The 16,175-nt window shown below is 39.4% G+C and overlaps 2 protein-coding genes across 3 annotated transcripts in view; one reads left to right on the top strand and one right to left on the bottom strand.

Annotated features, from left to right (window-relative positions):
- The window catches only part of PLAT (plasminogen activator, tissue type), a 40,898-nt gene extending 40,327 nt beyond the window's left edge, over positions 1-571 (top strand). For both annotated transcript variants that reach the window (XM_043984718.1, XM_043984719.1), the window contains one exon: positions 330-571. In XM_043984718.1, coding sequence (XP_043840653.1) covers positions 330-488 — 159 coding nt within the window. In that variant the 3' untranslated portion in view covers positions 489-571. The remainder of the gene's footprint in view (positions 1-329) is intronic.
- Positions 572-4,530: 3,959 nt separating this feature from the next.
- Positions 4,531-16,175, bottom strand: part of AP3M2 (adaptor related protein complex 3 subunit mu 2) — a 37,470-nt gene continuing 25,825 nt past the window's right edge. Inside the window, 5 exon segments of the mRNA XM_043980976.1 lie at positions 4,531-6,707; positions 12,782-12,926; positions 13,690-13,897; positions 14,994-15,127; positions 15,385-15,470. Of these exon segments, the coding sequence (XP_043836911.1) occupies positions 6,607-6,707; positions 12,782-12,926; positions 13,690-13,897; positions 14,994-15,127; positions 15,385-15,470 (674 nt within the window). The 3' untranslated portion in view covers positions 4,531-6,606.

Raw genomic sequence — 16,175 nt, 5'->3', positions numbered from 1 at the left:
CATATTGTTATTATGTGTTGAAATGGAAATATTTACCTCAATAATTTTTCTATTTCGGGTCTAAAAGGATGGGTTGGGGCCTGATTGACATCAACCTTAACTTAGAAGCAATCTAGCTGTTTAGGCAAAGTCTCCGGGACTTTGCAAAAGATGGAGAGTTTTTTTTTTTTCAGCAAATTAACTGTAAAAGAACAAAGGCAATTGTCAATTTTTATTATTATTAATAATAACTATTAAGGTTTCAGCAGTGCTTCTTGCAATCTCCAGATACGATGCCAGTACTCAGATGGGTGGCGGAGGTGGTTGATTGATTTGTCTTCCCATTGCAGGGTGACTCAGGAGGTCCTCTTGTGTGTATGAAGGATGGCCGCATGCGTCTGATTGGGATCGTCAGCTGGGGCATTGGATGTGGAGAGAAAGATGTTCCAGGTGTATATACCAAGGTTATCAATTATCTCAAATGGATTGAAGATAAGAGGAGGCTTTGAACAGTTAAAAAACAAGTGACTGTCCTCATAACCTGATAGTCTCCCACCTACTTCCCTCTCAGATGAAGCACTGAAGAGACTAAGGCGTAGTGTTGTTGTTTTTTTAAATCAGATTACTCTATAAACTGTCATACAGTGAAAATGAGAGAAGAGGGAGAAGGAGTAAGTGTATATTTTCTAAGGTACTTTTCCACTTTGGAGTTAAAGTTTGGTTTTAATTTGTACTCTGTCAGGTCAAAGCACAGAAAGATGAACTGCAATCACCCAAGGGAAATACCACCACCTAGGGACAGACAGGCAGACAGGTAGACAAGTAGACCAGAAGATGGGAGAAAAGTAAAAAAAAAAAGCCAAGCCTGAGGGTAGAAAAATGGGACCACAAAGATAAAAACAATATCACCATAGTGAGAAATAAGGAAAATAAAGAAATTGGTGGGGGAGGATGTCTTTAATTAAGAGAGTGTGCCAGGGGATCCAGCCCCACTGGGATTTTAGGAATCATTGACTAATTGGTTGGCCAGCACAGGTTCTGGCTTTCTCAAATACTGAAGAGCCCTTCAAACAATCCCATTCTTTCCATGGTTTCTTTTCCTCATTTGACAACTGCTAAACGACATTCCTGGATTCTGGGTACAGTGTAAATCTTTTCATGTGTTACTACTTTTTAATCTGCTTTGTTTAGTCAGGCAGAATTTGTATCATTTTAGTGACTCATCTCTTCAGCATATTTATAGCCATCAATCCACAACATTTCTGCTTGTATTTGTTATTGACACAACTCTGTACCATATTTCTTCAATATAATAAAAAGATATATTTTTCACATTGTTGACAAACGGTACTGTGTATATTTCATTGCCCAATATGGGGGTAGTAGGATCCACCTGCCTGGCTGGCTACCCTTGAACCTTGAGGAAGCTTTTGTACCTTCAGTTCATTTGTCTTAGACCTAAGCACAACCTCGATGACACACTTATAGCCCTAATGTTGGTTCTGGTCAGAAAAAAAAATGATGCGAAACCATCATTGGAAAGAGCCAATACCTGGAATGTTGTGCCCAGGTGCTTCTGCTCCCTGCTCCCCTTATTTCCAGTTTGCCTTTGCTCACAGATGCAGCCTGGTTGTTGTCTCTGGAATCAACAACACCCCGTATCCCAGAATAAAACTGATGATCCTGTACTAGCTGTTGAATATATGCTGACACAGTTGCAGGGAGAGAAAGGAGAGAAGGAAGGTGACAGTTTTCTACTATCTCCTGAGATATTGTCGGAACTATTCAGTTCAGCATTTTCTTGGTAGAAAAGCAGGTTCAGCTAAAAGAGAGAGAGAGAGAGAGAGAGAGAGAGAGAGAGAGAGAGAGAGAGAGAGAGAGAGAGAGAGAGAGAGAGAGGAGAAGAAGGAGGAGGAGGAGGAGATGGTGGTGGTGGATATATGCTGTTTGAAGCCTGGGGGCACAATGTAAGAAAAAGAGCTCCTCTAAAACTTTGGACTAGTCCCCAAAGCCAATTAAATACATGCAGACCACAGAAACTTGAGTCATAGATTTTTGACTTTAGGACGGCTTAGGTTTTAACTTTCCCTGAAACAGTGCCAGGCGTGGAACTGAGCCGTTTAAGAACAACACAGATCGAGGAGAGAGCAGTGTAGCAAGAATCCCAGGCCACCGCATCTGGCAAGAATTCGTGCGGTCCCCATCCCCACCCCCACCCCGCCATGCATGGGGCAGGCTTTGTTCAGACGCTTTGCTTAATGAAATGAACTGAAGAAGTCTGGCCTCCTGGAATGGAAATGCAAAGTTAAAAGACTCCAGCATTCCTCTGAGTGAAGTCTTGGAAACCACAGACTCTGTAAAGACAATAGCTCAGAAAAGGTCACTGACTCAGTTATAGGGCAGACACGGAGCCCAGCAAGGAGGGGTCATGTGAGTTACGCTCAAAATGTACTCAAACAGCGTGATGTGATCTGTTAGCAACACTCTTGTTTAGAGCAGCTTCGGGCAGGATGATTCAGGATGAAATATACAGAGGGGGTTAGGGGGGAGAGGCAGGGGAGGGAATCGAACATTTCTTCCTAGCTATCACTAGCTAACACATGGCTTCTGAAGAAGAAAGCTGCCCCAACCAGCGAATAAGTATGATTTTATGGCAGCGGTGGTGCTAGGAGTCTTGTCGAACAAAAGGGAAAGAGAGACCCGTAGCTTGACTGAAGCCGGCCCATAATCCTAGGCCTGCCCATCAAAGCATGTCATAGATTCAGTCAAAGAATCGGCTTTAACAAAGCTTCCTAGTGTTAGCGTTCTGAGGAAGTTTCGGAGCTGGAAGTTAAGCTCCCTTTAAAATACAAACTATTTTCAGTCATTTGCTTGTTGCTGGCATTAAGTCACCACCTACTGGTCAGAGAGATAAAGTGCTGGTATTGTAACAAATAGTTGTATTACAGTGGCATTTATTTCTATTAAAATTTCCTGGCCATTTAAAAGCTACTGAGATGGAAAGAGCGGGTGTGCAAAGTGTGGACATGCCCAGAGAAATCTGTGACTAGTGTTCAGTGTAGCTCTGACCATGCCGGCCCCTACTTGATTAACACGTGTCTCCCTGCTCCCTCCAGGATCAAATGGAAAGTCCTTTGTTTGGCACTTAAAGCCTTTTCACACCCTGGCCCTTCCTAATTTTCCAGTCTTCTCACCTGTCTGCTCCTCTTCTCTCCTCTCCACCCATGCCAGGATCCAGCCCCACTGGCTTCCTCACCCAGGATGTTCCGTCTTCCATCCTTGATTTTGCCTTTGCACTCATTGGCTGCTCCTTATGCCTACAATGTTCTCCCCCAACAACCCTTGACTTTGAGAATGCCCGAGTTCCTTTAGGACTCAGATCAAGCACCATCTCTTCCACCAAAGGAGGCCTTTCCTGGTCCTCCACTCCGACCCCCCCCCCCAAGCTGCTAGTGCCACCCCCTCCAAGGTTACCTTCTGTATTCTATCTTGCAAACCCTGATTTATATATTGCTATGTCACCCATTAGAATATAAGGTCCTTGAGGGGAGATACTGTTTTTACTTTTGCTTTGTATCCCCAGAGCTTAGCACAGTGCCCAGTAAAGCTTTATAAATGCTTACTGATTGATAGCTACCCCTAGGTATTTAAGTGAATTTCAACAGACTGTGCTAATATAGTGAACAATCCTGAGACTCTCAATGATAGCATCTTCCAAGAGGGCAGTAATCTCCACTGTTCTAATTAATAGAGCACAAGCACAATTAAGCAAGAAGGTGTTAGATTAGGAACTAGACCTAAATTCTTAGATCTGGACTTGTCATTAACTCCAAGGCCCTTAGCAAATCATATAAATGTGTATTTTAGGCTTCACAATGGTTAAATGAGGTCAATACCACCTACTCTGACAGGAGACTCTATCAAAAATAAAATAAGTACTTAAGGTTTTTTTTCAGACAAAAACAGCAGGCATCAAAACCCTATCTATCTATCTATCTATCTATCTATCTATCTATCTATCTATCTATCTATCAGGTTTTGATATATAGGGCATTTGAGATTATATATATACATATTTATAAAATTAGTCAACCCTATATTATATATAGCAATATATAATGACTTAGTCATTATGTATTACCATTAAAAATTTCCTTGACGGAACACTCATAGTGTCATTCATGGATTTGGAAGGCATGTTAGAAATCACACAGTTCAACCCCTTCATTTTATGAAGGAAGAAACTGAGGCCCAGAGAGATTGACTTGTCCTTGTAATTTTTCCATGATTGATTCCAAGTCTGGTACGCTTGCTACCATGTATTTGTGGCACCGAGTTATGGTAGACCCCTTGAAACAAAACACTTGGACACAGGGGTGGCTAGGTGGCACAGTAGATAAAGCACTGGCCCTGGATTCAGGAGTACCTGAGTTCAAATCCGGCCTCAGACACTTGACACTTACTAGTTGTGTGACCCTGGGCAAGTCACTTAACCCCCATTGCCCTGCAAAACAAAACAAAACAAGAAACCAAAACACTTGGACACAGAGTTCTGGTTAAACTAACCTTTATTGAGGTTTAGGTGAGCATCTTCTTCTGTCTGTGCTGAACACATGGAATGTGAACAGCTCTTCTGAGACAACCCTGCATCATTTATTCCAATGGTACACAGAGCTGTGTGTTTGGAATGCTAGACCACCATGCTCCAAAGATCCATTACACAGGTGATGATACAGTTGTCATATGATATGTTTAGCCTTGCACTCAGGAGGATGCTACCCTTCCTCTTTAGGTGTTTTACCTGCAATTAGCATGAGTAGCTCAAGAGGAAAGAGAACAGCCTCTTGAATTTTAAACTTAGAAACTCACACATACAAAGTTACAACAGGACTATATCACACTATGAAAAATGATGCACTGGTTATGCACTGTAATCTCAGGAAGCCTATAAATCATTCAGGGCCCTGGGAAGAGGTGATTCTAAGTGCTACGAAGTCCCTTAAAATGGAGACTCCAACGCTCACATGATTCCATAGCAGGTTTTGAGCCTAAGTCAGATTCTGAAGTGAGACTCAGCTGCTTTTTTGCACAGTGCCTAAAACACAACGTGGAATGCCTAGGAAAGTTGGGGAAGAAATACAATTCACTATTCACAGCACAGTTTATCCCAGAGGAAAAATACAGTGCAATACAGAGTTACATACTATTCATTAGCAAAAACAAGTCCAGAAGAGTAAAGAGTTATGAAACTGAAAATTCATACAAGTATCAGCAAAAATAGGATCAGGAAATAGGTTATTTTTTTCATTTCTTTCTACCCACTCCTGCCAGGAAACAGGGAATAGCACCGTCACTTAAGCTAAAAATGAATTTTCATGGCTTTTTAATATCTAAATCAATCCCATATATACCCTTGAACCATTATGAAAATTGCAAGCCACTTAGTCACCCAGTGACTGAGAACAAAGACTAGGTGAACTGTTAGGCAATCCTAGCACATTCTTTATGATCCAGGTGGCCAGTTCTGACCTCCTTAAGAATGGAACTTGAGTATTTTTTCCCATGGAATCTATGCCCAAAGAGACCCTTCATTTCCCAGTGCTGAGGCATCCCTGAACAAACTAGGGTGGGATATGTGGAGTTGACTTTCCCCCTCTTCACCTTATGAAAGCCAGAGGAGAAGCAGGTAGCAGGAAGTTTAGTGAAGATGTAGTGAGTAAAATGATTTGGGGTTGTTTAGGTAAGGAGTAATGAGAATTGTAGAGTTTGTCTAGTCACTATCCTATGAGAGGGAATCTTTTCCCTTTCTACCAATAATGGAAAATCTTACCTCCTCTGGACATTGAGATGAAAAATAATGGCCAGGAACTCAGAATAATTTGTACATGATTGTGGATCTGCAAGGACAATTTTCTTTTCTACTGGGTTTTTAACATTTATGGGATGGGTTTAAAACAATTTTGAGAATTCCCAGTTTTATCACTCCAGTCCAAATTTAGTGAATATTTGACAATTAGAGAACTCTATTTATAAGAAATCAACCAACTTAACAATTTAATTTCTTTCTACCCTCCTCTGAATGGGGTTCTTAATTACTTCCCATACTATTCATCCTCCTACACATAACCTCCCTTACACAAAAGTATCCTCCAGGGATTTCTTATTCAGTCCCTCCCATATACGTCAGGTCCACAGTTGCCCCTTCCTTGACTAATATTCACCATTATTCAAATGATCTAACTTTCTTATCACTGTGTTTTAGAAAGGACTGTTGTCCTAGTTTTAGAAAGAAAAGTCAGGCAAGAAACATATGACAACTTTTTCTTCAGAAAACATGTTTAAAAGAGTTCAATATATAGTCAAACAAATCTGCCGTGTTTCCTCTCCTCTTTGAGAATGAAATTATCACTGATTCAACTTCAGATATGTCCAGTTCTCCCTGGTGACCCTCCTCCTCCCTTCATTTGTTCAGTGAGACTAAAGGCTCAGTAGATTCAACACAGAAAAAAGGGAGAGTGTTGGTCCAAGAAGAAACTGATGTGCAGAAGACAGCCTGATTCTTTACTTCTAGGTAAGACGAAATGGGAAAACTATTCATGGCTCTTCACTCAATCCGGGATTCTCTTTTCAGGTTCGGACTTGAAACTTCCCAGCTTTGGTCATGTATTTTATGCCCTTGAATGGTTTATACTTTTCTCCATACATATCTAAACGGTTCACTTTCAATCCTAGAATAAAGGAATATAACATAGATGTTATTTCTTTCTTTCTTTTTGGTGAGGCAATTGGGGTTAAGTGACTTGCCCAGAGTCACACAACTAGTAAGTGTCAAGGGTCTGAGGCCAGATTTGAACTCGGGTCCTCCTGAATCCAGGGCTGGTCCTCTATCCACTGTACCACCTAGCTGCCCCAACATAGGTGTTATGTCAAGGGAAAAAAACCCCAAAATGTATGAAGAGAAGAGAATAAATATACAATAATATACAACATGCACTGCTACATTTGACACAACTGGCCACCCTTCTCCTGGACACTCTCCCCTCTCTGCATTTTTGGGACACTATTCTCCCAGGTTCTCCTCTTACCTGTCTGTCTTGCTTCTCCATCTCCTGTGTTGGATCATTATCCATATTAAGCCTCTTAAACTGTGCATATTCCCTTAGATCTTGTCCCAGGCCCTTCTAATCTCTTCACTCACTGCATCTGAGGTTCTTAACCTTTTTTGTATCATAGACCCCGTTGGCAGCCTGGTGAGGGCTATGGACCTTCTCAAAATGTTTTTAAATGCATGAAATAAAATACATAGAAGTGCAGAGGAAACAAATCATTTTGATGTACAGTTCTTTTTTTTTTTCTTTTTTTCTCTTTTTCTTTTTTTGCAGGGCAATGAGGGTTAAGTGACTTGCCCAGGATCACACAGCTAGTAAGTGACAAGTGTCTGAGGCTGGATTTGAACTCAGGTCTTCCTGAATCCAGGGCTGGTGATTTATCCACTGTGCCACCTAGCTGCCCCACAGTTCTTTATAGGGGTGTGTGTGTGTGTGTGTGTGTGTGTGTGTGTGTGTATAAAACCAACCAATTTCATGGAACCCAGATTAAGAACCCTTGCAGGTTCTCTCTCTTAGTAACTAATCATTCCTGTGGGTTTAGTGATCATTTCTATGCAGACAAATCACAAATCTATATATCAAACTCAGCCACTCTTTTGAGTTTTAGTCCCAAATCACCAATTAATTGCTCACTAGACATTTCAAACCGGATACCCAAAAGACACATCAAATTCAATATATTCAAAACAGAATTCATTATCTCTTTCCTCCATATCCTCCTCTTTTCTATTTCCCCTATTTTTGTTGAAGATATCACAACCTTGTCAATCTCCCAAGTTTGTGACCCTGGCATTAACCTCAGTATTCCATACCTTCCGTCCCCTCATATATCCAAATGGATGCCAAATCTTGCCATTTCTACCTCCACAACATTTCCTGCATCCAGCCCTTTCTCACACAGTTACCACCTGACTTCAGGCCCTCATTACCTTTTGCCTGGACTATTATAAAACCCCTCTATCTGGTCTTCCTTCCTCAAGTCTCTCTACAGTTTATTTTACCATCTGCTACTAAAGTGATTTTCTCCAAGCACAGATCTGACCATGTCAGTTTCTTAATCAATTCCAGTATTTCCCTACTGCCTCTAGAATAAATATCAACTTTTCTGTTTTATTTTTAAAGCCTTTCACAACTTTACCCCTACCTACCTTCTCAGCCTCAAAAGACCAAAACTCACCCTTCTGCTCTGAGCAGTCTAGCAAAATGGCCTTCATGCATAACACCAGAACCTCTGAATCTGATTTTTTTTTTTACTGGCTGCCCAATACCTGGAATGTTTTCCTTCTCACTTCCTCCTCCTGGTTTTAAGACTCAGATTAAATTTCATCTTCTGCAAGAAATCTTTTTGGTCCCCTCCAAGCTTCTGTCTCTTCCTCTCTCCCCACAACTCCTGGCCACTCCTAGGGCCTTCCCTCTGATCCTTTCTCCCACTTACACTGTATTTATCTCGTATATACATGGTTGTTTACCTGCCATCTCCCCTGTTGGAATGTGGGCTTTCTTTGTATCCTCAACACTTGGCCTAGTACCTGGTTCATAGCAAGTCCTTAATAAATGCTTGATGATGAGCAAGATGAGGATGATACTTGGAATATATTCCTTCTTCAGCTCCACCTCAAAGAAGGCCTCTCTTCTTCCACAATGCAATTCAAGATTCTCTTTCTACATGAACCTTTCCTGATCCCTTAACTGCTAGTGTCCTCCCTTCCAAACCACCTTGTACTGATTCTCTTTCCATCGAGTCTGCATACATTTATATATGTACTGGTGTTTTCCCCACTAGAATATAAGCTCCTCATGAGTAGGGGTTGTTTTACTCTTTGTATGTACACCCTCAACACCTAGTACAATGCTTGACACATAGTGGGTGCTTAATAAATGCTTGTTGATTGACTGATTGTTATCATATGCAGAAAGTGAAGAACTGGCATCATGCCATCCTTACAACATACTGGTCTGTTTCAGAGGAGGCAAGAAAATGGGGAAATAAAGGTTTTTATACAGTAGTGGAAAAATCTCCTCCACAAAAGTTCTACTTTTACGTCAGCAGTGTTTGGAGGTGACCTTCAATTCTCTAAAGCTACACCAATGGAGCACAAGCTCCAGTAGGTTCTGTCAATCTGGAAAGCCTCTGAGTAGAGCCTAGCAAGGTCCTGAAAGGGTTAGAGTGAGCAAGTTGGCCAGTGGGTGAGGAATTCTTTGGCCATGGCAGTCCATGAAAAAAAGAAAAAGCAAAAAATGGTTTTTAGTTACATCCATGATAACAGAGTGGCAGAAAAGCAGCAATGAGGTCCTACAAATCACATGGACTTAAGATCACATATGAACATTAATTGAACTGTAAGTACTCAAAATCTGAGATTCTTGTCTAATAAGAATTTGTCAATATGGCTGAATTTCTACTAAAGGAATTCCTACTAGAGGAATTCAACTATATTGACATACTCACTATAAATTAACTCAAAAAGTACAAGGATGTTGTAGCCCCATGGAAAGATCTCTGAAGAGTAAAAGAAGTTGGCAAAGCTGATTTGAGTGTGTGCTTAAGGTTATTTATTGGTCACTTCACCTCACAGTGGACATGATGAACATAAGAAAAAACACCCTTAATGGAGATAACTATAGCTTACAAACCAAACTGATGAACAGGATGAAGAGAATTCCAGGAAGAACTTGACAAGATTCTGCGAAGCAAGTCAATGTATATCTCATTCCTTGATGACTTTAATGAGAAAGATAGTAAAAAGAATGTTGAAAAATACAATTAAGAATTAAGAACTGAAAGAGGCCAAACCTAGTTAGAAGCTTCATGTCTTAATAGCATTAATACTTTTTAAAAGAATAGAGTTAACCAAAGAGATATGAAAATACACGTTTCCTTCTTGATAGAGGTAGGAAGTTACATGTAAGGAACAATGTAAATGTCACACTTGGTTGATAAGTTGGTTAGTTTTACAGAATGTTTTTTCCTCTATTTTATTCTTTATTATGAGAGATGGTTCTCTCAGAGAGTGTAAGGGAATAGATATATTGGGAAATAAAGGTATTGTAAAAGCTAAATTAGTTAAGAAAAAAATTGTAAGGCTTTGGATATGATGAGTGAAGAATGATGGAAGAAGAATGAATCTCAAAAAAGTCTGGCATAAGACCCAACAAAGATAGATCCCCAAAGAGTTTATAAATAAAACAGAGATAAACAACAGAAGAAAAACAGATCTGTCAGCATTTCTACAACAAACTATTTTCATCATCAACGACAGTAGAAACAATACATTTGGATTCTAATACCTTAGTCCCAATATGGGATATAGTGGAAATTACACTAAAGAATATAAAATAAGAGCTGGATCAGACCAAATATGAACAGAAGACTTCTGATACAGAAATGAAAATTCTGAGAGGCCTGAGAGTTATTTTAAAAAACATCTCAAATACAGAAATATCAAGAAATTGCGGGGGCGGGGATCACAGACGGTGTCTTTTAAAAAAGGTAACCGAAAGGACGTTGATAACTACTGATCCATATGCCTACTTGGTCATCTCTATAAAATCTTTAAAATAATAGTCTATCTATACTTATGTCAAGAGTATCCTTGATGAAAATATAAGAAGGGAACAGGTAGACTTTTCTGAGAGGTTAAGTAAATTACCCAGAGTCAAAGAGCTGGTAAGTACCAGAAGCAGAATTAAAACCCAGATCTTTCCTGACTATAAGTCTCCAAGCACTATAGAAAAAGGTAGCCTCAAAGGTTCTCCTCTAAGGTATCATCTGTGCATATGTTAAGATCATACAAGATTCCTTGATAAAGACAGCCATGGAGATGGTCATGTTTAACAATCATCTGATTATCAGTATCAAGTTGAGCATAAAATAGGGAGACCTACAGGCTTCAACATGGTTAATCACTGTCATGGAAGATAGCCTGTGTAGAGCCCAAATGGAATAAGGACTCTCAATAGTTACATGGGGAGAACCTTCAGATGCTCCTATTTGCAGATGGCATTGTTGACTGCTAGACACCCAAGAATATTAGTCTCCTAAGTGAGTTCCACAATTCCTCAAAAGAGATCAATCTAACAATTCACACATAAAAATCAAATAGATAAGAATAACTACTGTTCAGAAATCACATGGGCAGTCCATTGAGTTAGTTCATTGAAAAGCTATCTAAACAATCACTACAGGTAAAAATAAATCAAATAGGGGCAGCTAGGTGGCGCAGTGGATAGAGCACCGGCCCTGGATTCAGGAGGACCTGAGTTCAAATCTGGACTCAGACACTTGACACTTACTAGCTGCGTGACCCTGGGCAAGTCACTTAACCCCAATTGCCTCACTTAAAAAAAAAAATCAAATAAGCCCAGATATGAGTAGATTGGATAACATTTGTGAAATTATGTAGCACTTTAATTATCCCAAACTGCTTAGTCCCACACACAAAATATTTGTGTGTATGTTTGTGTGTGTGTGTGTGTGTGTGTGTGTGTGTGTGTGTGTGTGTGTGTAGGGGGCAGGCAATGAGGGTTAAGTGACTTGCCCAGGGGTCACACAGCTAGTAAGCATCAAGTGTCTGAGGCCAGATTTGAACTCAGGTCCTCCTGACTCCAGGGCTGGTGCTTTATCCACTGCGCCGCCTAGCTGCCCCCCAAAACATCTTTTAACACCAACGTTCTTCCAGTGATGCTACATGGGTAGAAAAATCTAGGACACTTTAATCTTTTTAACAAATCAAAATTATGGGTGACTCAAAAGACAAAGGAGAAACACAGGGAGGGCATAAAGAAGTGGTAGTTCTAGCGGTACACACTGCATTGGCACCCATGGAACGTTAGAAGATTTAAAGGAAATTTTCTAGGACAGTGGATATGTCCTCCATGGAAGATTTATGGAAAGGTAAGGACAAGACTCCCACAGGACGAGAGGGAATGTGTAGATTGTGACCTATATCGTGTGAGGAAATACTCATATCAATAAAATCATAGCTCTATCAAAGGGTAAGTTAGAAAATCTACTCTTCTGTTCTTTGATTGATTTTGAATGATTTATTTGAAGGTTATAGGAAAAAGCTAAGGAAAGTGTATGATGAATAAATCAAATTCCAATTTATCTGTGATTAACAAGCTAATTTATTAACAATGTTCTAACTGTGATAGGCCTAGTAGCATGCAAAAGCAATCTTCAAAGATCTCACATTTTAAGTTAATTCTAATCACCTAACTCAGTCAACATTTCTGAAAGCAAAGAGACTTGATAGAGCAACTGCAGGTTAGGGAATGTTGATCTGGGTTGGTTCAATGGGTCTAGAATGATTGATTATAAAATATAGATCAGAAAAAAATTATGATCAAAGCCACCATCTGAAAATACAGACATGCCTTCATATTGTAGACCTTGGGAACTAGGGGCAAGAACCTTCTCAAATTAGAAATTATTTAAGTGCCACCTCTTATTGGTATTTATTCATTCTTATTTATAGCTAGTTCCTTTCATCTAGATGACTGTGGTGATTTTAGAATCAAGGATTATAAAATTTTCCCTGAAATATATCGGAAAAAGAGCCATACTTTCTAGTCCAAAACTTACATCTTAGCTAAAGAAACAAAACTCTGTTAATAAATAGTAAGCTGTCAGGAAGGCTTTTCAAATCAGAAAGCTACGTGTATCCCCTGACATTTCACTGCTGGTTACTTACCAGAGATGGCCAGCTGCTGGATTTTAAATTGCAGGTTGATAGTAGGGTTCTCATCAGGTTTGGAAGCCCCAGCTTGAAGGCTCATAGTCCCCTTCAAACTTGGCAGCTTTTGGGGATTTATTTTTCCTACATCCCAAGAGAGCAACTTCAGAGAGAAGAGGAAAAATGATAACAGAATTGATGAGTTAAACATGCTACAAACATACTTTCATTAATCCTGTTTCTACATAAAAAATGAGTCTACAGTACTCTTCTTGAATATATTTTAGCTATGATCTTACGGGGGGAAAAGGTTTTTTTGTTTGTTTGTTTGTTTTTGGTGAGGCAATTGGGGTTAAGTGACTTGCCCAGGGTCACACAGCTAGTAAGTGTCAAGTGTCTGAGGCCGGATTTGAACTCAGGTACTCCTGAATCCAGGGCCAGGGCTTTATTCACTGCACCACCTAGCTGTCCTGGGAAAGTTTTTTAAACAAAAAAGTTAGTTGCACTGGGATTAAGATTAACATTTGAAAGAAGTTGATTTTAGGGTCCCAAGTATGTCACATAGGTTCCCTGGTGGTGTTTTTACTACCCACAGGTAATGAATGTATTTTTCCTTGTCTGTCATTCCAATGAAGGCAAACTCTGTCCCAAACTCCTTTCTTTTTTTTCTTTTTCTTTTTTTTGTGGGGCAATGAGGGCTAAGAGACTTGCCCAGGGTCACACAGCTAGTAAGTGGCAAGTGTCTGAGGCTGGATTTGAACTCGGGTCCTCCTGAATCCAAGGCCGGTGCTTTATCCACTGTGCCACCTAGCTGCCCCCCAACCTCCTTTTCAACAAATGATACAGTCACTTTTGGGAATGCCTAAAGAGTTACTGTTGTATCTGACACTTCCAACTCAAAATTTCCTTAATTCACAATCACTTACCTTGGTAACTGGGTCAAAAGTGTGAGTACCCTGAGATGGAGTAAGGGTCATATTCAGGACCCCTTTGGGCATTTGGCTGGTGACCATCACTCCCTCTATAGTTTTTCCCATAGTCTGCTTGGGACCCACTGTAATCTCAAAGCGTCCCAGTGAGCTACTATCTCGGAAACTGATGTTATGTTTGACATACACTGGAATTGCAACCAAGCTGAGGGGAAAAAAAAAAAAAAAAAGATAGGCATTTCATTTCATTACTGTGATGAAAACACACAACATCTCTTCACCTTTCCCTTTTGCCCCTGGTATCATATTTTCCTCTTTACATGACTTAACTTATGGAAGTGCTTAGCATACCTTAAAGCACTGTAATTTGTATTATAATAATTAAGTCCTCATCCTTTACTTCAATCAGTATACAAAGAGTAAGCAATAAAAATATTTTTCTCCCTTTTCTTCTTTTTCCAGGATAGGACGGACAGTGTCTAGTAACTAAACTACTAGACAGCTAGCATGGAGTCTTGACTCTAAATTTCCAGCCTTGTTGAGACAGTGGCCTTCCAAAACATTAGCCTACAGTTCAGAAAACCAGAGTGTGAATCCTGGCTTTGCCATTCACTAACAGTAATGTGGCCTTGAGTATATCACTATCCCCCTCTGGGCCTCAGCTTCCTCAACCATTAAATAATGGAGCTAGACCAGATGATCTCTGAAGTCCTTTCTAGCTAGCTCTAAAAGTCAATGCTTCTAAATGTAGAATCAATAAAAGACACAAATATTAAGTACCAGGCATCACAAATGACACTAAGAAGTCACTTTACTCTGGTATTTCCATTTCTAGATTGATGAAGTATGGCTAATACTTAATTCTTGAGAGTGTAATACTAACATCTTATATTTATAGAGTGCTTTTAACTTTTGCAAAGACCTTTTGCATTCATGATATAATTTGATACCAATAAGGCAATGAAATAGAGGGGGCATTATTTTTTCCATTTGATAGATGGATAAATAAAGAAAAGTAAGGTGAATTACTGCTAAAGCTGGAACCAGAACCTGGTTCTCTGTACTTTCTTCTAGACTTTCTTCTCTTTTCTTTAACTCACACTTTCTCTAAAGCAACTGAAATCCTCACATTAAAGAGACAATTGAAATCTGAATAATTATTGTTTTCTATAGTTTTTTAAAATGTTTGTTGAATATAAGAATACAAATCAAACAGGTTTTTCACATTCTAAGTTGAGAAAAAATGTTCTGATTCAGAGACATATAGATATGTTTCATTCACACTGAGAATCACTGCTTACTTCTGAGCACTGACATGGTAGGAGAGCAGGCGGAAGTTTCCATCAGGGGGGATGAAGGAGAGGATACGCTCAGATTCCCAGCGTTTGAAACGAACACAGGGATGAAAGCTGACGTCATCCAACAACCTAGGATTCTAAAGTGACCATATAAGGAAGAGTAAGGAACAGGAAATAAACCCTCATATATCTTCCAGGGAAATTGTTTAGATGTTTTCCATAAAAATAAACAAAAATCCTCTAGTTATGCAGAATGAATTTAGTTAGCCAAATACAAGGATTTTTTTTTTTTTGCCAAATCCTTTAATTCCTCATTTCATTCTTTTTCTTTCTTTATGAGTAAGTATGCCAACATCTCTTGTCTCAAGCACTATATCTCTAGCCCAGTGTTTACCATGAAGGAAAGTGTGAGATCTGGCATCCCTGTCAGCTTGACACAAGCATCAATGACTCCTTGGATCTCAGCAGTGATTGTAGAACCTGACACAAGAGAAAACAAAAGGTCATTGAACCAGTACATGTCATAACTATAACTAAAGTTCCAAGACATTTCATGTAAGCTAAAGGACAATAATAAAATGTAATACTCTCCAAATTCTAAGATCTTATATTTATCTCAATATCTGTCAAATTATATAAGTGTGGGGAAAAAGCCTCACTAGTGATTCTGTTGGTGATAACATATACCAGACTGATCCTAGGAATAAGGGTGTAAAATACCTTAGGAAAACAACACTTTAGGAAATGGAATTTCTAATAAGGAAAAGTTTTCTTTTTGGTGCTTGTAGATCTTTATAAGAGGAGTACAAGATGGCAAAGAGAATTTTCAGAACAAAGCTTAATCCATATGAAATCATTAAAGTTCCATACTACAATCATAAGTATCAAGACAAACCTAATTAATTACTGATATATGGGAGAGATATACAAATACACATCGTTTTATACATAATAATTGTCAGTCAAGTCATATATGGGGAGCATACTCCCCATACAAATTAATATTACATGAAAAAGTCAGGGCAGCTAGGTGGTACAGTGGATAGAGCACCGGCCCTGGAGTCAGGAGTACCTGAGTTCAAGTCCGGCCTCAGACACTTAACACTTACTAGCTGTGTGACTCTGGGCAAGTCACTTAACCCCAACTGCCTCACTAAAAAAAAAAAGAAAAAAGAAAAAAGAAAA

The sequence above is a fragment of the Dromiciops gliroides genome, chromosome 2, assembly GCF_019393635.1.
Source record: "Dromiciops gliroides isolate mDroGli1 chromosome 2, mDroGli1.pri, whole genome shotgun sequence".
NCBI classification, from domain to species: Eukaryota; Metazoa; Chordata; class Mammalia; order Microbiotheria; family Microbiotheriidae; genus Dromiciops; species Dromiciops gliroides.
Note: the sequence above shows the minus strand (reverse complement) of the source record. Positions and strands in the feature narration are given on the sequence as shown.